The sequence below is a fragment of the Petaurus breviceps genome, unplaced genomic scaffold (genome assembly GCF_028583685.1).
Source record: "Petaurus breviceps papuanus isolate PSGF00001 unplaced genomic scaffold, PetGlider_PUasm1.0 428, whole genome shotgun sequence".
NCBI classification, from domain to species: domain Eukaryota; kingdom Metazoa; phylum Chordata; class Mammalia; order Diprotodontia; family Petauridae; genus Petaurus; species Petaurus breviceps.
The window spans coordinates 1,596,588-1,618,729 of NW_027186331.1; the positions used below are offsets into that span (position 1 = coordinate 1,596,588).

Below are 22,142 nucleotides of genomic sequence, written 5' to 3' on the forward strand. Positions count from 1 at the left end.
CTTCCACCAGGGCAGATAGCAGCCCACTCACACCTCCTCACTCTGTGGCATTCACATCTAAATCCTTTTTATAGCAGAGCCATGAAACACGCACAGACCTCCCTTTGATTCTTTTACTATTTCATGGATACTGGTGCCACAGTCAGGCTGTCCATCTGTTATCCTTCACTATTTTAAAAAGTAAGTTCCAATTCCTTTTGTTTTTTCCATCACAGTTATTTATAGAAATAATCTCCTTTCCCTCAAAAAATGAATATTCCCTTACAACAAGAGTTAAGTAAAAAACATATGCCATAGTGACTGTTAGCATTCTGTTGGGGAGGGAGAATGGGTAACTGTACCTTAGGGTCATTAATAATCTGTTAGTTGCTCAGAATTCAGTTTTCTTTGAGTAACCTTTTCATGTACACTGCTGTAGTCATCACATACGTTGCCTGTACGGTTCTGCTTCTTGACTCTGCATCAGTTCATACAAATTTACTGATGTTTATCTGTTATTCCTCACTCCTGGCTGCATGGCCAGCGGGTTTACCTTGTTTTCTTGTCCTGTGTGTCCTTGATGATGTCTAAATCATAGAAATCTATTTTCTCTCTCTCTCTCAACCCATTAAGGAAAAAAAAAAGAAAAGCAAATTCCTTGTAATAAATATACACAGTGCAGCAGAATAAATTCCCTCATTGGCCATGTTAAAGAAAATATAGACATGTCTCATTCTGGAGACTGAATCCATCACCTTTCTGTCAGGATGTGTGTAATGAGTTTCATGGTCGGTCCTCTGGAATAGTGTATGGTCACTGCTGACCAGAGTTCCTGTGGTCATTAAAGTTGTTTATCTAAAGTGTTGCTGTAACCATGTGACTTGGTTCTGGTTCTATCCAGTTCTACTCCCTTCTTCATTAGTCCATAAATGTCTTCAAAACTGTTCATTTTTATAATACTGATGCTGTGGTATGAATTGTCTTTCTGGGTCTCCTTACTTCATTCTGCCTCAATTAATAAAAGTTTTCCAGGTCTCCATCAAATAATTTATTTCCTCATTTCTTATAGCACAACAGTATTCTCATTACATTTCTATGGCCCCATCTGTTCAGTCATTTCCCAGCTGATGGGCATCCCCTTAGTTTCAATTTTGGCCACCACATAAGGAGTCATTCCATGCTTTTTTGTTCTTTGACTTTTGGGTAGAGGGAGACCCAGCAGAAGTATAGCTGGACCAAAAGGCATGCACTGTAACTTGGTGAATATAGTTCCTTCCAATTTGCTTTCCAGAATGTTTGTTCAAAGGAGCAGTTTCACCAAGTCATCACGTGCCCATTTTTCCATAGCCTCTCCAACATTTTCATTTCTTTTTTTCTGTCATCTTTGCCAGTATGATGGGGGCCATCTCCAGGTGTCCTGACCTATATCTGGCCACTCGACCCAGACGGCTCTGGAGGAGAAAGTGAGGCTGGTGACTTTGCCCAGTCCTGCCTCACTTGAATCCAATTCACTTGCAGGTCATGGCATCACTTCCCTGATATCATGGTCCTCTTCGGGAATGAAGGACAAACAATGACAACAGCCAATATGATGGGTATATGGTGGAACCTCAGAATTAATTTAATTTACATTTCTCTAGTGATTTGGAAATTTTTTTTCACATGGCTAGAGATAGTGTGGATTTGGGATTCTTCTCTTGGGAAATGGTCCTTATTCTTATAAATTGGAATCGGTTCCTTCTATATCGTGGAAATGAAGCTTTTATTAGAGAAACTTATAGCAAATATTCTTTCCAGAAGTTGTTTCTCTTTTAATGCCAATTTTATTGGACATGTTTGTGCAGAATTCTTAATCTTTTTAAATGTTATTTTATTATTAAATAAAAATTATTGAGCTTTTCTTCTGTGATACTCTCTTTTTCTAACCATAGTTATGGTAGGTAATTTTTTTCTGTTTTTCTAATTTGTTTATGCAGTGACCTTTTACTTCTAGCTCCCGTATCCATTTGGACTTATCTTGGTATAAGGCGTGAAGCTGTTGGTCTAAATGTAATCACTTCTACATTGCTTTACAATTTCTGAAAACCAAGAGTTAGCATTATACACAACAGAGATAAACTAGAACCCTTTCCAGGGCAGCTAGGTGGCGCCATAGTGGATAGAACACTGGGCCTGAAGTCGGGAAGACTCATCTTCCTGAGTTCAAATCTAGCCTCAGACACTTACTTTGTGACCCTGGGCAGGTCACTTAACCGTGTCTGCCTCGGTTTCCTCGTCTGTAAAATGAGCTGGAGAAGGAAATGGCCAACTGCTCCAGTATCAACTGAACAACAAAAATCCTGTCCAATAAAGTCAGAGGTGAGACAGAGATTTTACTGTCACCACTTCTATTTGACTTAGTTTTAGAAATGTTTGCTATCGCAGTAAGAAATGAAAAAGAAGCTGAGGGAAGGGCACCAGCAAAGAGGAAAAAGGCACCCTTTGCCACTGAGAAGGTGATGTGCTTATAGAGCCTAGGGGACTCAACTAAAATGAAATGCAATGAGTAACTTCAGCCAACTTGTAGGCTCTTAAAAAATCTGCACAAATCGTCAGCATTTCCATGTCATGTCAACAAAAAGGGATAAGGAATAAGAGAGAAAATAACTACAGAATAAATGAATCCTCAGATGGAGGAATGAAATTCTTGGGACTTTACCTACCAAGATACACACCAAAGTATAATGACAAGTCATTGTTTTCGGAAATAAAGTCAGACCTAAGTAACTGGGAAAGTGTGAATTCCTCCTGGGTATGATAAGTCAATATCACAACAATGATGACAGGACCCAGCTTAGTTTTCTTGTTCAGTGCCACACCCCTCGAGCTAGTGCCGGATGACTTTGTAGGTCTGCTGGTGATGGGGGGTTGGCTCCTATCTTTCAGACACAGCAAATCACCTGAAGAAAAACGCTATTTAGAAAGATGGGTGGTTTCAGCGTCATGGGACTGTGCAGTCGCTCCCAGGGGATGGGCCTGTTCTAGTCCCCTTCTTAATCTGGGGTCTATTTTCTTGGGTTGCCCAAAATACAGTGCTAGAGAGACTGGCTCAGTCGGCTGCCCCAGTCAAGAAACAACTCCAAGGCAAAGTTGGCCATTGGGCGCTCCTGTCTCTAAAACCTGGACCTTCCTCCAACCTTAAAACATGATGACTCGTTCCCTGGGAAGTGGGCTTCCAACCCCACAGTGAGTCAAGCTGCACTGGATTGACTTTCCTCACTTCTCTTGTTTGGGCCCCTCCTGACAAACTCCACACAGCGGAGCCGGGCCCAGAGCCTGCCAATGGGCCCCCCCCGAACCGCCTTGAGAGCCGCCTTTCCCCTTTAATGTTCCTGGATGATGGGAGAGGCCCCTTGCAAGGCCCGTCCACACTCATTTCTCTGACAACCTCCCCTCGGCAGACTCTGCCTTTACCCTTCTGTTTTAACTTTTAAATTCATTAATACATTAAAACTTTAGCTCTGCACTAAGATGTGCGCTATAAATTTAAGGTTTAAGTTCGAGCAGCTGTTGGTCCCCACTTCAAGCTGGTGCAAGAGAGAAAACCAGAGCAGGCCTGAGAGCAGCCAGGGAGCCCGAGCCTTCTTTGGGGACAATGAAGGTGGGTGGGAGGTGGGGCTGGGGCAGGGACACCCTCTGTTAAGGAAGCAGCCTTAACCTCAGTGCCCAGCTCCTCTGCAGCCCAGGGCTCAGACCTGGAAGGGCCTTGGGACACCTTCCTTTGAGAAGAGAAGGCCGAGGGCGAGGACGCGGCAGGCGCTGGGTCAGCAGCACGGAGCCAGGCCGGGACTCAAACTCGGCTCTTTGGACTCCAAATCAAAGGCTCTTTCCATCACACCACAATAGTAATAGTAATGATGACAGCTATATGGTGCCTACTGTGTGCCAGGCTCACTGTGCACTGGCAGGAAGCCTTTACTCCGAGTTCATCATGCGCCGGGCACCGGGATGGTCAAGACAAAAGGGAAAGCAAGTCCTGCCCAGTGCCTGGGGCTACGAAGGGACAGCGATCAGCATCAAGAGAGCCAGAAGCTGGCCCGGAAGCGCCTGGTGAGGAAGGCCGCTTCTGCCCCTGTGATTTCTGGACTTGGACAACTGGCTGGGACCCTGAGTGACCCAGGGAGGATATGCCAAAGGTGGGACTCGAACCCACATCTCTGAGGTCAGCTCCCTCTCCACAGTGGCCCTGACCTCTCCTATTCACTTGTATGTATGTACAATAACTGAAGGAGAGAAAAAACACAAGCCACTGAGGGGATCAGCAAGGGCTTCCTGCAGGACGGGGCACATGAGCGGGGCCTTATGGGCAGCTGGGGAAGGACGACCACTGGCCAGGGGTTTGACAGTGAGAGTCTGTGACACTGCAAGCCGGAGGCGAGAGGCACATTCTGGGCATGGGGAACGTCCGGGCAAAGCCCCAGAGGCAAGAGACAGAACCAGGGAACCCCGTGGGACCAGAGCCCTCGAAGCGGAGGAGCAACATGGCTGAGTCTGGAGCAGGCCTGGGGGTGGAGGTTTACATGCCTGAGTCCCTGGGGAGCCAGCCAAGCCCCTCGGGCAGGGGAAAGACCCCTGGGGAGCCAGCCGAGCCCCTCGGACAGGGGAAGGACACTTGGTTCTGGCAGCTGGGCTGAAGACAGCCACAGAGCAGAGCTGGGGGAGGGGGTCGGGAGAATGAGGGAGGAGGATGGGAGACCCCAGGGTCAGGGATGAGGCCAAGGCTGCCCCTCATTCTCTAAGGAAGCAGGGCTGTGAGGAGAGGGGGTCTGGGAGATCAGGCAGGTGAGGCGCGGCCGCTTGCTGGGCAGCGGGCTGAAGATCCTGGTGACAACAGGCAACATTTATACAGACCATGCATGCCAGGCCCGAGCTAAGGGCTTTACAATGATTATCTCATGGGACCCTCACAACCCTGCCCATTTTACAGGTAAGGACACTGAGGCAAACAGAGCTGAAGGGACTTGGCCAGGGTCACTGTGCTAACTCGGGTACAATGAAGGGTTGGAACCCAGGCCACTCTGATTCCAAGTCTAGAGCTCTGTCCACTGCTGTCGCAACTCCCCACAAGAAAGCAAGGGAGGAGAGAGCATCTAGGTGGGAGAGCCTGGCTTAGGGATAGTCGAGAAAGAGCTGGGGGCCACCAGATTCACTGTCACCAGGAGCCCGTGCATCTCAGCCGGGCAGAGGAACGAGAAGCCAGACTGCAGGGAGGTCTTCCCGGGCAGGGGAACCTTGTATGAGGCTTAGCAAGGAGCTTCCAGATGGGGGTACCAGCACGAGCAAAGGCCAGGAGGGAGGAACGCACAAGGCATGTGCAGAGGAAGTGAGATTAGTCTGGCTGGAGTCGTGACCAGGAAAGTGCCCACATGTGTGGGCAGAGCCTGGGATCTGGAGCCAGGAGATCTGTGTTCGAATCTCAGGGGCAAGGCACCTTACTCTTCTGGTCTCCATTTCCTCATCCTTACAATGGGGGCAGGTCTCCTCTCCTTTGGCCCCAGGGCATTTGTGAAGAAAGTGCTTTATAACCCTCAGAGCTACACCAGGAGCACTTCTATCAGTACAGTATTGCCAGTAGGGTGGAGGCCTGGGCCAGCGCCCGAAGGCAGGCAGGCAGGCAGAGTGCACAAGGTCAGTCAGAGGGCTTGCTCTGCCCTGCACTCTGCGGCCAAGGCCCAGGCCTCTTGGGCCTCAGTTTCCTCACCTGTAAAATGAGGGCTGGGCTTGATGGTCTCTTTGGCTTCTTCCAGCTCTGAACTCTGGATCCCATTGTTCTTCACTGGAGCCCTGTTCTAGCTTGGCTGAGGTACTGTTAGATGGCGTGAGACAGCATGTTGCAAAGTGTTTATGAGGCTTGGTGCCTGGCACACAGAAGTGCTTAAGAAATGCTTGTTCCCTTCCCTTCCCTCTCTTGAGCACGTCTGCTCACTCCTTCCTTCCCCACCCTCATCTCTCCTCCGCCATCTTCTTCATTTGTCCAAGTCCTATCATGGTCGCACCGAGGTCTGGCCCAAGCCTTACCTAGTCGAAAAAGGCCTCCCTGTCCACACAGGCTGTGGCACCCTGCCCTGCAAACTGGCATGGAAGACTGTCTCTTCCAACCACCAGCTCCTTAGCCCCTCCCCAAGACTGTTGCCTTGTAAAATGGGGAATATTATCCTTGCCTACGCTACAGAATGTAAGCTTTGTGGCAGCAGGCCCTGGGATCTTGTCCAAATGAGGGCTGTACCCCATGAACCACTCCTGAGTTCTCCCTAACCTTTCTCATCACCTGCAAAGCTCCACCTCTACCTGTCTATGGGATGCATAAAAGGATGGATGGATAGAAGGATGGATAGATGGATGGATGCATGGATGGGTGGGGCAAAGCAGAAGCCATGAGTGCTCTAACTAGGCTCTCTCTTGCCCCCCAGGATTCCTTTACTTCAGCGTCCTCTACCTCAGGCTCAGGGAAGACTTTGTCTGAGAAGGAAGATGACCGACAGTCTGGGGGAATCTCCCTTCCATTCTATGGGCCCCCCAAGGCCCCCCATGGACCTTTCTAAAGGAAGAAACAGCTGGGAGGGCTGGAGGGCTCCTGTGGGGTGGAAGGCACCCCAGTCTGGGAACAGTCTGGTGCAGAAGAGAGGGCTTCTGAGACAATGAGAAGCTTGTAAACAGAAGTGGGATGGAGCAAGATCAGGGCTCGGCCTCATTTCTATTCTGCCCGGTGCCACTCGGGATGATGGTGGTAGTGGCTGCTCAAGGCAAGGGCCTGAACAATTTTTCCATCTAATGAGCTTCTTATGGAATTTCTAAGTACTCTCAGGAACCAGTGGCCTCCCTTCTTGCTGGAGGCCTCCAAAACAAGACCCTCTGCACAGAGGACGTGACTGTGGTCTTGAGGTCACTTACTCTTCTCACTCACCTGGACTTACCATGGTGGGGAAATGCAAGCAGTAGGCTGGAAAAAGGCACCATCATCCCTGGGCTAAACCTCTGCTGGCCAGCTGGGACCCCAACCAACGGGCCTCTCATCCTGACCTTCCGTTTTCAGAAGGAAGAGGCTTATTATTCCAGGGAATGAGCCCAAGAAGACATTCTGGGGTCGCAGCCATTAAGCTCCTCCTCCTCTGGCCCTGACTCCAGGCCTCAACAGCGGCCACCGGACGGTTCCTGAGAATACTCACTGATGGTCCTGGAAAATCCTCACGCTCACACAGATTCTGGCCCTCTCCCTATTCACTCTGCCTCTTCACACTGTTATTTTAGAAAGATTTTCCACCATAAAGGCAGAAACCCTGCAGGTTCTCTCCAGCGAGGACATGTCACTGTCCGGCGCCCCCACTATACCCAAATATTTCCATTAGCCAACTGTTTCCTGGCCAATGATCAGCCCTCCCCACTCCATGGGCTGCGACATGATTATTCTTGCTGGGTTAAGTTTCCACTCTTTTTTTTTTTTTTCTCCACCAACAAGCCACTTTGTTACTGCTCAAACAAATTCTCTCATTGTGTTTCCCGAGTGTTTTGGAAAGCAACTGGACAGTTGCTCATTTACGCACCCTTTTTTAGACAGATGGGATGTGGCCTGAGAAAAATCCAAACCATGTGAACTGTTCAGGGGGAAAAACGCCACCCCTCCTTCCCTCCCTCTTACTCCAGACACTGCAGACAGTCCTTTTGTATCACCAGCACCCTGTGATTAATTAGCTGGGGGTCTGCAACAACTCCTCTCCATGGCTAAATATTTTTTCAGCCTATCAGACTGTTAGTGCAAAACGGGATAAATGACACGGGGCCCAGGGCTCCTGACCTTCAGGTTGTGTTGCGCATCCAGGCTCCAGATGCAGAGCACCTTCTCCGACGAGCCCGAAAGCCCCTTGGCCCTTCCCGAGTCAAAGTCAAGGCTCATGACTGGCTCCTTGTGGCAAGAAAGCCGGCTCAGCCTTCTCCGCTCAGAGACGTTCCACAGGATGACCGAGCCGTCCTCGTAGCCAGCCAGGAGGAGGGGACTGGAGCCGGAGGCAGGCTGTGGGGAAATGAGAGAGTCAGTCTCTTCTCCCTTTCCTGAGAAAACACCCGCGAGATGCAGCCACCGTGGGACCCACTGGGCCAGGCCTGGTTCAGAGCCATCAGGGCCCGGGGACGGCCCACCTGACCTGGTGTCCAGGACCGGCCACACTGCGGCCCAGCTTCCTCCTCCAAAGACGAGGGGGTCGGATGATGCCAAAGGGCTCGTCTCCCTTCAGAATCCTTCCATTCGGATCCTGGGACTCTCACTATATCTGAGGGACACCATGCTTACTATTTTGTTCAGTCTCCAAATCCCTGAAAACTCCCAAACTTTCTTAATGAGTGATCTGTCTATTAGGCAGGAGTTGAGGTCAGGACTGTCTGCCAGAGCTGAGACAGAGCCAGGACAGCCCACTGGGCACCCACGGCTGAGACCCCAGAGAGGACATGCCCAGTAGGCTCTCTGGAGGTGGCCTCTCCCTGCGGGATCACTCAGACTCCCAACGACTCCCACTTCAGTCCAGCTTACTCTACACACAACCCTGGGAGGTCCAGCTGCAGAAGGATGACCCTTTTACAGATAAGGAAACTGAGGAATGATCAACCAATGAACAAGGGCTTAGGAAGCACCTCCTATGTGTCAGGCTCAGCATGTGCAAAGACCCAACCAGATCTGCCCCTGAGGGTCTCCAGGTAAACATGTGTTCAGTAATGATTGCAGCCAGAGCCGGCCCAGACACAGACAGGTCTTGGGATGCTGAGTCGGGGGCTCCTTCTCGATTTCCTGCCCCCAATTCTAAGGCACCTCCCTTTGTCTGGCACTTTCACATTCCTGAGTCACTGTCAGCCTCTGATTTTCTGGCTGCTACAAGCCCCTCTAACCTGCACCTTCCACATCTGGCAGCAGGCTCTGCACCCCCTCTCCTCCTCGCCACTGGGGTATTTCTCTGCCCTCTCTTTTTCCTCAGTCTTTAGAAACCCATTTATCTCACTGCTCCGCTTGCTTACCTGTTTAATCTCGCCGGCTGAGAAAAGTCGCCAGCTTTACCCTGGTGAAAAATGAAATTTCTGGGCTTCGTCAGCCTCCCTGCTGAAAGCCCCTTCCCCCTCCCCAAGAAACAGCTTCGTTACCCAAGAGTTAACTGGTTTGGAATCCTGCTGCAGCCAATCTTGAGCGATTTTGATTAATGAGGTCACAGGTCAGAGGGCTCGGCACCCTGGGCAGACACCTAATTTATTTAAGCCTCTGAAATAACTCCGCAAGAAGAACGTTACTGGATTACATGTCACAAGGAGGAAAATATTCATCATTCCCCTAGCAAAAAGAGTGATGAGCCTGCCCTTGATAACTGGTCATGGGAGGAGGCGATGACCAAGGAAAGCCGGCCCAGGGGAGCCAGGCCTGGGGTCTGCAGTCAGGGGACAGACCCTTCCCACATACCTCTCTTTTCCCAGTACAGAGCTGCCTGTGCAGGGCTTGTTTTTAAGAAATGTCTGTCCAGGGTTTTACAGGAGTGATTACCCATCACCGAGGGCTTCTTCTGATTGCCCAATGGTTATGGCATGGCTCTAGACTCTATTTCCAACTGGCCTCGTCCTGGTCCTAGCTTTTGGGGAATAAAGCGGGAGAAGGGCATGATTTGATGAGATGTCCCCAGTTCTGGGTCAGCAATGGTTTGGGGGCAGGGGGAACGTCAGGGCCCACTGTTTTCTATCCACAGCTGACCAAGTTAAAAAAAGACTGCTTTGCTTTATATTAGAGCTGGATGTTTAGGCACAGCAAAGAGGGGAAGGGAATGATCAAAAGAAAGTAGAAAACTGTCCCCACCCCCAGCCCTGCCCCATTTAAACAGGCATATTGAATCCATAATGCCTCCCTAATATGGGCTGACACCCCCGCCCCTCACCAAATAGGGAGAGGCAGAGGAATCCCGGAGACCTGAACAGTCACTGAAGCGGGGGTTAGGCCTGCTGACCGGCTGGGAGGTAGGGGCTGCTCCACACAGCTGTGTGCCTCTGGGCCTTAACCCAGTGCTGCCAGGATGCCATCAGAGCAGTGGGGGCCCTCTAGGCCAGAGCAGGTGGTTTCAGGAGCCATGCTCTGCCACCGGCCAGTCCTGGGAGTCTTTCCTTGAGGCTGGGCCCAGGCTGTGTTACCCTATAGTGAGCTCTGGACCCCAGCAAGGCAGTGGGGAGGCCTTGGGGACATGAGCCTCTCTGCATCTATCCAGGCCCAGAGTGGGCCCAGCAGGAGCCCGGACCTTCCCCAGGACCTGCCTGAAGCTTGTATTCCTCTACCCCAATGTGGGAGGAGCCAGGCTCCCCAAGGCCATCAGCTGAGGACCCTCGGCTGCCTGGCCATCCATGTTGGCAGGCTTAGACTGTAAAGTGTCCTGAGGGCAGGGAACCCACTTAGTGGCTGGCTTTCTACCATGGGTAACAAAAGCAAGAACAATCACCTAAATCCGCTCCTACCTGAACATCCCCACACCTTCTACCCACTGGTTCCCTTGGATTTCACAGCACGATCACTTCCACCTTGTGCTCAGAGACACTGGGTGATGGGTGCAAGGTCCAGAACGATTAAGAGGCCAAAGCGAGATCCGAGCCAGAGCACCAGAGAGCACGGGCTTGGTAACTAGTGCGTTACGGTCCAGGAATAAGGGCAGCTGGACCCATGACGCTACTGGCTGAGGCTTCACTGAGCCTAGCACAGTGCTGGGAACTGTGGGGGGAGATTCAATGAAGAAGACCATCCGATCTCTGCTCCTCAGAATGGGACAACAAAGCCAACTGCAAGGCTGGGCCGACAAGTCTCTTCTTAAAAGGATGGCTGACTTTTAGATTGTGGTCTGAGCAAATAAAGGAGCAGCAGAGCCGCTCCTGGGGAGTGCTATTTCCTACCAACAGCTGAAGGTGTCAGTGACACGGCCTCCCCTCCTGATCCCACGATGCAGCCAGGCTGGCCTTCTCTCTGTCACACACACACATACACACACACACTCACACACCCCCACCTCTCTGTCTCCCAAGCCTGGAAGCTCTACCTCTTCACCTGTACTTCCCAGAATCCTTCCCTTCCTCTACAATGCAGACCATCTACTTGCAGCCTTTCCTAAACCTCACAACTCCCGGAGCAGTGAGCCAAGCAGTGTGCACCTATTTGGACCTGTTCTCTCCATACATATGGGGTGTATCTGTATTCTGGGGCTTGTTATCTTGTCTTTACCAGCGAGCTGTGAGTTTCCTCTTGGACTTGGGCCCTCAGTGCCTGGGACAGGGCTGGACAGAGAACAGACACTGGGTAAGTCCTTATTGACTGATGAAGTCTGAGTCAATAGAAAAGTCGGCCAGGCCCTGCCCTCCAGGAGCTCACATTCTAAGGAGGGAGGTGTCAGCTGCAGGTCTGAAGGAAAGAGCCCAGGGTTCTCAGGGAGCAGCAATAAAGCAGAAATCTGGTCTCTTCTTGAATGATGTTTTCCCTGATAAAATCATAGCAGTTTCTGACGTCGATCCATCGGACAGGGCCAAGCACTTGGGTGATGAGAATGGTCTTTTCTGGGTCTTCAGGAGATGTGGCTGTGGCCTCTGCAGGAGCAGGTCCAGGTGGCATCTCCACCAGGATTGTTTCCCAGGCTGATGGCAGAGGGCTGGGCTAGGCCCTTGGACTTGGGGGCCTAGGCCGCCTCTATCAGGGTCTGAGGGTTAAGGTGGTGGTCATGGTTTGGCTTCCATGGGTAATGCTTGTGGAGGGTGTGCTAGAAGACCCTAAGGCCCACAGCAATGGAGAGGACAAAGGCAGACGTCTTTCAGAAGAGCAGGGCTACAGCAGTCACGGCAGCCTCTTGTGTACCGTCGTCCCCCTTGCAGGAACATTGGCTGTGCTCTCCTTTACATCTATGGCACAAAGATTGGGCTTGTACATGGGGGTGTTTCCTGAGGCGGTCAGACAGAAAGGGAGGACTCCTGATTACTATGAATGGCTGGATGAGAGTCATCAATGATCCATACAGTTCTCTAACATTTATGCAGCAAAGATTCCTAAATCCTTCCTTCAGACACCTGGAAACAGTGTAAAAAATATAACTATACTGCAGTCAGTTTCTCTGAAGGCAAACTCTTCAAACCCAGGCCTGCTCTGCCGGCATGATCCAGTTCTTTGCCAGCCTGCTGAGGCCAGCACCCGTGCCAAATCAGGTGTTTCAGCACCTCATTCTTCACTCTTCAGCTGGAGTTCTCGGGTACCATGGTTTCCCCTGCAGCTAGCTGACCAGCTTCTTAAAGGAGAAACTCTCCCAGCAGATGAAGTTGGCACTCTGTGAAAAGCTAGGCGGCCTCTGAGATCCTCTATGTCTGGCCCCCGGATCCTGGGATTTTAGGAACTGCAGCTGATTTCCGTGAATAGCAAATCCTGCACAAACTTGAGGTCTGCTCAGGCTCCTCTTGGCCTTTGGTTTTTCTAACCTGTCTTTGCAGCTAGTACTTTCTGAGCGGGTGAATCTTATTTCTCCACCTTCCTTTTGAAACCTGGAGGTTTAGGTCCAGTGAAGCTGTAAGTCAGCATTATTTTAAGAACGATTCTGTAGTTTTCTTCTCGGTCACCCTAATTTTGGTAGCTAAGTTTTATAGAGAAAGAAATGATCCTCACACCCTCTCTGGTGGACCGTGATGAGGACAGCCTGGATCTCAATATGCAACACTCATGAGATCCACAGCAACAGTCGGAGCGTCTTAGAAGCGGGTCACACTTTCAGACAAGGAGACTTTTGAGCCAGCTTCTCTCTTCTGGCTCTAGATCAACTAGAGGGAGTGTGATTTGTCCTTCTGTCAGCTAAGTCAGTTGCCTTTAACGATGCAGATCCATTTTCCACACAGCTTGGGCTGAATTTTTACCTGCTTATGCAATCTACAACTTTCCCTGGGGGTGAAGTATGAATGGGAAAACAGAGGTCGTGGAGATGTTGCCCCGAGGAGGTGAGACTCCCATCAGCCTGCATCCTGAGCCTTCACACACACTCACACATTTGTGGGAGGCAGAACTGCTTTCTCACCATCACTCAGGGCCTGGCTTTTAGACATCAGGATCAATGACACATTCCTTCCAGTCACGAGGTTGCTGAAGCAGCAAAAGGTGCTGATGCCAGGCTTTTAATTCTCGAAGGGAAAGAGCCTCCTGAAAGCCACAAACCTCCATCAGCCCAGCTCCCTTCTGAAGCCAGAGACACAGCGGACTGCTTTACCGCTGTTAGGGGTCCTTCAGAGGGAGAAAACGTATGGCTGAGACAACTTCTGCCCATCCACAATGACAGTGCTCATGTTCATGGCTGAGGGACCACAGGGATGGCAGAGAAGGAAGACCAGTGAAAGTGAATCCTTTCTGCAAAGAGGCAGGGAGTTCTGGGGCAAGGTCAGCGGGTCTACACTTTGCCAAGAGAAGGACATGCTCCATCCACACTCAAACTTGCTAGGCCCAAGAGGAGCTGATTTATCTGGTTCCTCCCCTGGAGGCCTGCCCACAAACTCCATTAACCCGGGTTAGGAGGCAGTGATCCCCACCGGGGTGATGACGATGCTTGGGTGAGGAGCCTGCAGACTGGCCAGGGCTGAGAGCAGCCCTCGAAGGAGCCGCCTGGCTGCCCCAGGCTTCTTCCAGGTCCTCCACGGTGGCACAGCAGAAAGAGCATGTGAACAATGTCCTTACATGCTTAACACTGGCGCCCTGCACAATCTGCTTTGCCAAGCTGAACTGGCTGGGGGTGGAATGAGCAATGATAACAGCATTCTTTGGTCGATTCTTCTTCCAGAAGCGAAGTGATAGAAAAACGCAGGTGGTTGGGCCAGCCCAGGGAGCCCAGGGTACAGAATTCTCCTCTGGCAGAAGGAGGGTGAAAGGAGGAGTCAGCTGCCTGGATACACCCCACCCCCCTCCAGGGACCAAAGACAAGGGGTACTGGATTCTTAACATTCTTGGCACCTCCTTCTACCCTTAGACTGGGGGGTACAATCCCTAACTCAGTTGAGGTGGTCACATTCCTGAATGGATTGGACAGAAAGGTGATCTGGGCTCTCCCGCCCATGAGCAGGTCAAAGAATAGTTCATTTTGGAGGGCTTCCCCTTGGAGGCCCTGGTTAAATCCACCCAGGTATAGACCCAGGCCCTGGTCCTGGCCCTTGGGGACCCACCAACCCAGCTCATACCCTCAGGTTCTACTGTAAAGGGTGAAGAGGCTGATGAGAGGAAAGGAAGTAGAGGCAGCTAGTGTAGACAGCCTTATCAAGGAGTTTGGCCGAGAAAAGGAGGAAAGATACAGGATATATTGGGATGAGGTGATGGTAGTAGGAACCTGGTGGGGATTTTTTAAGAATAGGGTAGGCTTGGCCATTTTTGAAGGGAGTAGGAGAAATATGGGAGAAGTTGGAAGATGAGAGAGAGAGAGAGAGGGGGGGGGGGAGGGGGAGAGGGAGAGGGAGAGGGAGAAGGAGAGGGAGAGGGAAAGGGAGAGAAGAAATGATTGAGAAGATGAGAATGGGACAAGTAGGCAAGTAGAGGGGTTGGCCTTGGCAAGGAGAAGGGTCTCCTGTTCATCAGAGACTGGGGGAAAGGAGGAGAGAGTGGGAGAGAATGTCAAAGGACTCTTAGGTAAAAAGAATGGGAGAAGAGAGCCCCCACTCATCAAACGGCCTCGGTGTTCCAGGAAAGTAAGAGGCGAGGCCTTCTGCCAGCAGACAAGTAGAGGGGAAGTCGTGAGAGGCCTGCAGAGGGAAGACAAGGTCTGCAATAGCTTCTCTGGGGAGTGAGATAGGGGATGGGCTCAGAGGAATAAAAGAAGCAAGCCGTGTGCAGCGAGCTCAGCCGGGGCTGGGGAAGAGGAAGCTGCCACGCGCCCAGGCTGCAGGCTTGTGGGACATTCCCCAGCTCAGGAGCACACTGGAGGAGGCGGAGAGGGGCAGGGGATCCAAGGCCAGCTACAGTCTGGCAGGAAGGTCCCAGCAGACCATTAGGTCTATAGATGAGACTCGTGGAATTCTAGGCCTTGGCCTCCCTCATTCCCATGAGGTGTTTCTGTCATTCTGCCCAAGGTGACCTCATGACATTCTGTGGCTGAGATGGAAAGCCATGGGCTGCGTGCTGGTCCAGTTGCATGGCTTCAGAACTAGCTGAACAATCATGCTCCAGAGTGGACTGAGGTCTCTAGTGTATGCCACAGGGCTCTTTCTCTCCTTGGCCCTATTTATACTCTATTACTACTGAAGACTTGGCTGAAGGCAAACACTAAGACAGCTAACTCTCCAGATCGATGGCAGAGCTGTGACCCAAAAATGCCCTGAGTGGCATGACTGTCAGATGGAGTAACTCTGACGAGAGGAGACTCAGTGAGGAGAACCCTAAAGTGACTGGGGACCTGTGGATCACACATCTTTGGGCCTTTTACCACCTGGGAGCTCTGTAGGACTCTAGAGTGTGATGTGACTATCAGAGACCCAGCAGGCCCGAGCTTCAGCTGCACCACGAGGAGACGGGGACTGTACTGCTGACCATGGCCACTGGCAGGACAAGCTGAAGCTCCAGGGGTCACAAGGGAGGAGACATGGGGAAAAACGCAGACTCACACCCCATCGCATTTGCTAAAGGATCTGAAGACATTTCACTTGTGTGGGAAGAGATGGGATGGAGACTCATCTTGAAATGCTGGGGGGCGGCTGTGCAGAGGAGAGACTCTGGGAGGAGCTCTAAGAGGACAGAACTCAGCTCAAAATAAAAAGAACTTCAAAAGGAATGGGAGTCATCCCCCATGGGCAGACTACCTGGCAGGGAGGTGGGCATCCTGTAACTGGGGGGATGTAGGGAGAAGGTGGATGGCCATTTCTGGGTGACAGAGTAAAGGGGGTACACCCTCTCTGAGGTTCTGGGGTTCTAGGCTGCCTCTGGTCCCGCCCCCCTGAGGTTCTGGGGTTCTAGGCTGCCTCTGGTCCCGCCCCCTCGGAGGTTCTAGGCCGCCTCTGGTCCCACCCCCTGAGGTTCTGGGGTTCTAGGCTGCCTCTGGCCCCACCCCCTCTGAGGTTCTAGGCCGCCTCTGGTCCCACCCCCTCTAAGGTTCTGAGGTTCTAGGCCTCCTCTGCTCCCGCCCCCTGAGGTTCTGTGGTTCTAGGCTTCCTCTGGTCCCGCCCCCTGAGGTTCTGGGGTTCTAGGCCGCCTCTGGTCCCGCCCCCCTCTGAGGTTCTGGGGTTCTAGGCCACCTCTGGTCCCACGTGGGTGTGAGGAGAAGAGTGCTTTGTGGATGTGAGCTACTGTTGAGGATAAGAGAGGAACACCTTCCTTATCATTAAGCTCAGCAAAGCACACGCGGCGCCAACACTGTGAAGACACTTAAACTGACCAGAAGGCCGGAGTGGTTCTGGAGGGAAGACTGATGCGCCACCCTGCGCTGCTGGGCCAGAGGCAGGCTTGCTCTCAGGAATTACTCAGCACTTTTCAACTGAAAAGAGGCTGCATCCAGGCGTGGGTGACCCTTTCTCCAGCCCAGAGTCCAGCCTGATGGAGCTGGCTGCGGGAGGTGGGGGCCCCAGGGTGGCCGGGGTGCCACTAAGCCCCAGAGGTGCCCTCTGGAGCCATGCTGCACTGACTGACTTGGCTTGGGGTCCCCACCCAGCCCCGGGCTAGAGAAGCTCCCCAGTTATTCACAACACAGCAGGTGCCTTCCAATAAAGTGAAGGGAGTGAGCCCGGGGACGTGATGGCTGGCTGAAGGGTGAGCGCATGTCCTCTGACAGGGATGGTGCCTTGGTGGGCTTGCTGATGAATCAAGGCCTGGACAGAGCATGGCTCTGGTGCAGCATCTGCCCAGGACTGACTCAGAGGCAAGGGTTTCACAACGAGGGAGTGCGGCTGTGTTTCTTACCTTCCACAGCTCCAGGCACATGGGCATGCCTGCTTTGGCACCGGCTTCTGGCTTCAAGGTACAGACTGACGTCTTGGACGGCATGTCCAAAACCTGAACCTGACAGTGAGAAAACAAGCTGATTTGGGCTGGTTCCAAGTCACAGTCTTTGCTGTACAAACAAGAGACTTTTTTAAGGTGATTAGCGAATGTTGGTGCAGGCTCCTTTTTACTCACTGGAAAGGAACCCTGGAAGGCAGTATTTTAATCAGGCTCTTGGGGGACCTCTGCCCACCTCGGGCACTGCTTGGTAAGTGACCCTTAAGTCACTGCCGTTGGTTGGGCACTGCACCAGCCTCTGTGAGCACACAGACACGTCTCACTCATTCAGCTCTTCCTCAGTAGACGGGCCAGGCCTCTGGCTCTCCCTTTCCAGCTTCCAGGTGCCTACTGCCTTTGGGGCGCTACAGCACCAGTGGATGGCCTCTTCACCCAGTGATTGTTAGGAAAAAGAGATACAGCAAAGCCCCAACCCATCCAACTTGTTTGTTACCAGAGGTTCTGGTAAAAAGTGGAGGTTGGTTCAGAGCTGTCTATAAGGACAGAATCCTCATTACTCTGCCTGTGTCTGGGCTGAGCTGGTACTGAATGCCTGGATCAGGATCTTGTGGTTCAAATGACAAGGCTTCTCATAGGTAAGATTACTGGAGTGAATTGTCCTCCCCTCAGCTAGGTATCTTTTTTAATGAAAATAAGCTGTTGTTTTTTTAAAAAACAACAGTTAAGTATGTGTGTGCTTGTGTGTGTCTGTGTACACATACACAGAGGATTTAATTTTCATCGTATGTAGCCAGTGATAGCTAGCTAGCTAGCCTGAACCCCGAATGCTATCTATTACAGCCTGGAATTGAGTCAGCACTAGGCCCCTCCACACATGCCCCCAAAGTGGCGGGGCAGTCTTGGTCAGAATCTTGGATGAAGGGCAGCCTAGAGGCTGCCCCTCTGTACTTTCTTCACATCCAGCCTAGACTGGCTACCATCTGCCTGTTGTTTCTGGTTCTGCCCCATGGGATCAAGCTGCCCACGCCCCCTCCATTTCCTATCTCTACACCAGTTCATCAAATACTAGAGGACCGCTATGAGACCTCTCTCATTTCTTTTTCCACCTAGCCTTCGCCAATGAATCTGCAAATAACATAGACCCCAGGTCTTCCACCATTCTGGTTATCCCTCCCTAGATAATGACCTGAGATCAATTTGACCTCAGACACCTACTGGCTCTGCGATCCTTCACCTCTGCCTGACTCAGTTTCCTCATCTGTAAAATGGAGATGATGAAAATAGTGCTTATCATCCAGAGTGGTTATGAAGGAAGAAAATGAGTTAATACTAGTAAAGTTCTTTGTAAGCCTTAAAGAGCCCCATAAACGCTCACTACGTGAGGCTGCCTCTTAATTAATATCCGAAAGAACCATGGAGGCGAAATCAGAGACCTTGGGCTCAACTCCTGCCCACCCTTTCACCTCTCTGGGCCTCAGTCTCCTCCTCCATAAAATGGAGAGGCTGGACTAACTGGCTTCTTAGTCCCTTACAGCCCTGAGTCTATAACCCCAAGACTCTCAAGGTCCTTCTTAAAATGTGGCACGCAAAGAACATCCCACTGCAGACATGGTCTCACATCTCGCTTTGCATCAGTTCATACAAATCTTCTGAGACTTCTCTGAAAACACTCCTTCTGTCATCTCCTTTGCGGCAAGTCCTCCATCACATTCATCTCCCACCATTTATTTTCCCTTTCCCATTTGAGGGGCACCCTCTTGACATTCCTAGTTCCTTGTCACCACAAAAAGAGGTGCTGTAAATCTTGTCTACATGGGTCCTTTTTCTCTTTCTGTCTCTAGGAGTGATACTACTGAGGATACACAATGCAGGAACCTACTGGGCATGGTTCCAAGTTGCTTTCCAGAATGGCTAAACCAGTACACAGCTGCACCAACAATGCAGAAGTGTAACTGTTTTCCCATAGCCCCTCCGGCATTTGTCATTTTCCTTTTCTGTCAACTTTGCCAATCTAATGGGTGTGAAGTAGAAACTTAAAATTGCATTAATTAGCATTTCTCTAATTATTAGTAATTTGAGGCATTTTTCCCCCAGGGGAAGCTAGGTGGCAAGGTGCTTAGAGTACTGGATCTAGAGTTAGGAAGACCTGAGTTCGAATCTGTCTTCCGACACTTCCTGGCTATGAGAATAGTCACTGACGCTCTGCTTTTCTCAGTTTTCTCATCTATAAAATGGGGATAATAACAGTACCTCTCTCTCAGGATTGTTGTGAGGATCAAATTGTAAGATGCTTAACACAGTGCCTGGCACTATGTAAATGTCAGCTGCTGTTGTTACTACGTCGGTTTTTATATGGCTATAGAGAGCTTGGATTTCTTCCTTAGAAGATTGCCTGCTCATAATTTTTGACGATTTATCTGCTGGGAAATAGCTCTTATTCTTATAAATTTGAATCAGTTGTTTCTTAACATGTCTTAGAAATTAGATCTTTATTAGAGAAACTTGCTGCAAAGATTTTTTTCCCCAGTTACCTGTTCCCCCTCTAGTTTTAGCTGCACTTTAAATATTTTAGATCAGAACTGCCCGTTTTATCTTACGTGATCTTCTCTGCCCTTTGTTCAGTCATGAACTGCTTCCCTATCCATAGATCTGAAAGATAATTTCCTCCTTGCTCCTCTAATTTGCTTATGATGTCACCCTTTATATTTAAGTCATGTATCCATTATTTTGGTGTGACCTATGGTTCTTAAAGCATATGCCAGAAAATACAGGCTCTGGCAGGTCCTAAGAAACTGGAACGGCTTCAACTATTGGCTTGGAAACGGTTTATGTGCCTGTCACGAGGACCAGCCTAGTATGGAGACGTTTATCACTAGGCTGGCTACAGCAGCTCACGAAGCAGTGTGCGATATGTGGAGGGCTATTACTGGAAGCAGTGGAGGGCCTGCCCACGCTGAGGAAACCTCAGCTCTCTTGAAGAACTAAAGGGAATATTAGCAGCAATGCTACCCTATTGTTTTAAGTCTGTGGTTCCACCTTCTTCCTCAAACCTGGCTAGCACAAAACCTGAGTTTAGTCCTCAAAGCAAGGATATTTTTCAGTGTATCTTTTGTACATGTGTACCCCCAGATGCACGTTGGGATTGCACCTCTGATGTCCTTTAACACGCTGGCTCTGGTGGCCAAGTTGGATTATCCACAGGATCACAGAACATGAGGGTTAGAGAAGGCCACAATGGCTATCTAGTCCAGCTCATATGTGAAGGTCCTTTCTCTAAAACACCTGACTGGTGGTTGTTCTGCCTTTGCCTGAGGACCCCCAAAGGAGAGGACTCTGCCCCCTCCTCTGAGGCAGCCCCTTCCACTTTGGGATGGCTCCTCTTGTGAGGAGCCTGAATGGGTCTCTTGGCAGCTTCTTCCCACTGCTCCTGGTTCTGCCCTCTGGGGCCACGCTGAACAAGCCTGGGCTCTCCTCTCCAGGCCAGCCTTGCATTCCAAACTCTGCCGCTAGCACTCAGCAACATGCCCCTCTCCCCTTCTGAGCTTCACACTACCCCAATCTGTCACCCAATCCAGACCGCTGTGGCAGCCTATGGACCCCAGCTTGGAATGTTTTTAAATGCATAAAATGAAATGCAAGGAGTTACAAAGGAAACCATTTATACTGAACTGCAGTTATAAAAACAGATATCGTTCACAGACCCTGGGGTTAAGAAGCATTGCCTTTGCTGCATCCCCTTTTGTCAGCCCCTACTCTCATCTCCACTCCCTTTAATCTTCAGTTTCTCCCTGCTCTCGGTTCCTTCCCCGTTGCCTACAAACATGTCCAAGGCTCCCCCAGCCTCTTAAACCCCCCACTCGACTCTTCAAGCTACCCTATAGCTCTTTACCTGTCACGGCCAAACTCTATGAACCGTTGCTCTGACCGTCTTCTCACTCCCTGCTCAAGCCTTTGTGGTCAGCTTCCAAGTCCTCCTTTCTAAACTGCTCAACAATCAATCCTGTCTCCGAACTGTTGGACCCAAAGGCCTTTCCTTGTGCTCAGGGCTCCCACGCCCTCCCTCAGCACCGCTGCCTTCCTCTCTGGGTTCTCCCCCTCCCTGTCTCGTGGGGGCTGCTCTCTTCTTGACTCGCTCTACAATCCCACCTCACCCTGGAACAAGATCAGCACCCCAGTGTTCTGGGCTCTGTTCTCCTCTCCCTGCATACACCCTCATCAGTTCCCTTGGGCTCCACGATCATCTCTACGCCGATGATCCAGGCACCCTGTCCAAATCTCTCCTGAGCTCCAGTCACAAATCACCGCTGGCTTACTGGGCACCTTGGACTGACTCAAGATGCTTCCTCCCAAATCCCCTCCTCTCTGACTGTCCCAATTTATCTTCTCAGTCAGTCAGAAATGCAGCCTCTGCCATACCCAATCCTCACCGTCACCTGCCACACATCAATCAGTCGTCAGAGTGGTTTTTCTTTCCACACGTTCCCCTCTCTCCACTCACACAACCACTGCCTTAGTTTGAGGTCTCATCCCCTCTGGCATCCTAGCTGGCCTCCCTGCCCCAAGTCTCCACCCACTCCAATCCATCCTCCACATAACTGTCCAAATGATCTTCCCAAAGCACAGGTCTGCCCGAGTTATGTCCTACTCAGTGAAGTCCAGGGCCTTCCTATTACCTCTCGGATCAAGTGGAAACTGCTGTCTGGCATTTACACCTCTTTACAGCGTGGCCCTCTATTGCCCTCCTAGACACATGACACATCACCCCCTTTCACATATTCCATGATCCAGTCAAACGAGCCGTGGCTCTTCCTCCCACTGAATACCCCATCTTGGGTCTCTAGGCCTTGGAACTCACTGTCACCCATGCCTGGAGTGTATCTCTGCCTCCTGGAACCCCAAGCTTCCTTCAAAACTCAATTCAAGCACAATTCTGAATGATGTCCATCCTCTCTGTTATGTTGGGTGTGCCAAGGCTTTCTCCCTCCAAAGCACTTGGTGTCTGATTTGGGGCAACCAGTGGGCAGGACATTATGGTATATTTAAATAGGTCAGGATTTAGGCTAAGATCTGCTACTTACTAACAAGACACATACAAGTCAAATAATCAGCGGAGGGGAGGCACCAGAATTGAGGGGGGTCAGCAAAGGCTTCTTGTAGAAAGGTAAGATTTTAGGTGGGATGTGAAGGAAACCTG

General features: G+C 50.9%; 1 protein-coding gene across 6 annotated transcripts in view; it reads right to left on the bottom strand.

The window, feature by feature from the left end:
• Window positions 1-22,142, bottom strand: part of GNB1L (G protein subunit beta 1 like) — a 160,417-nt gene that overhangs the window by 9,736 nt on the left and 128,539 nt on the right. For all 6 annotated transcript variants that reach the window (XM_069100835.1, XM_069100840.1, XM_069100836.1 and 3 more), the window contains 2 exons: window positions 16,910-17,008; window positions 7,811-8,026 (listed from right to left, as the gene is read on the bottom strand). In XM_069100835.1, the coding sequence (XP_068956936.1) occupies window positions 7,811-8,026; window positions 16,910-17,008 (315 nt within the window). The remainder of the gene's footprint in view (window positions 1-7,810; window positions 8,027-16,909; window positions 17,009-22,142) is intronic.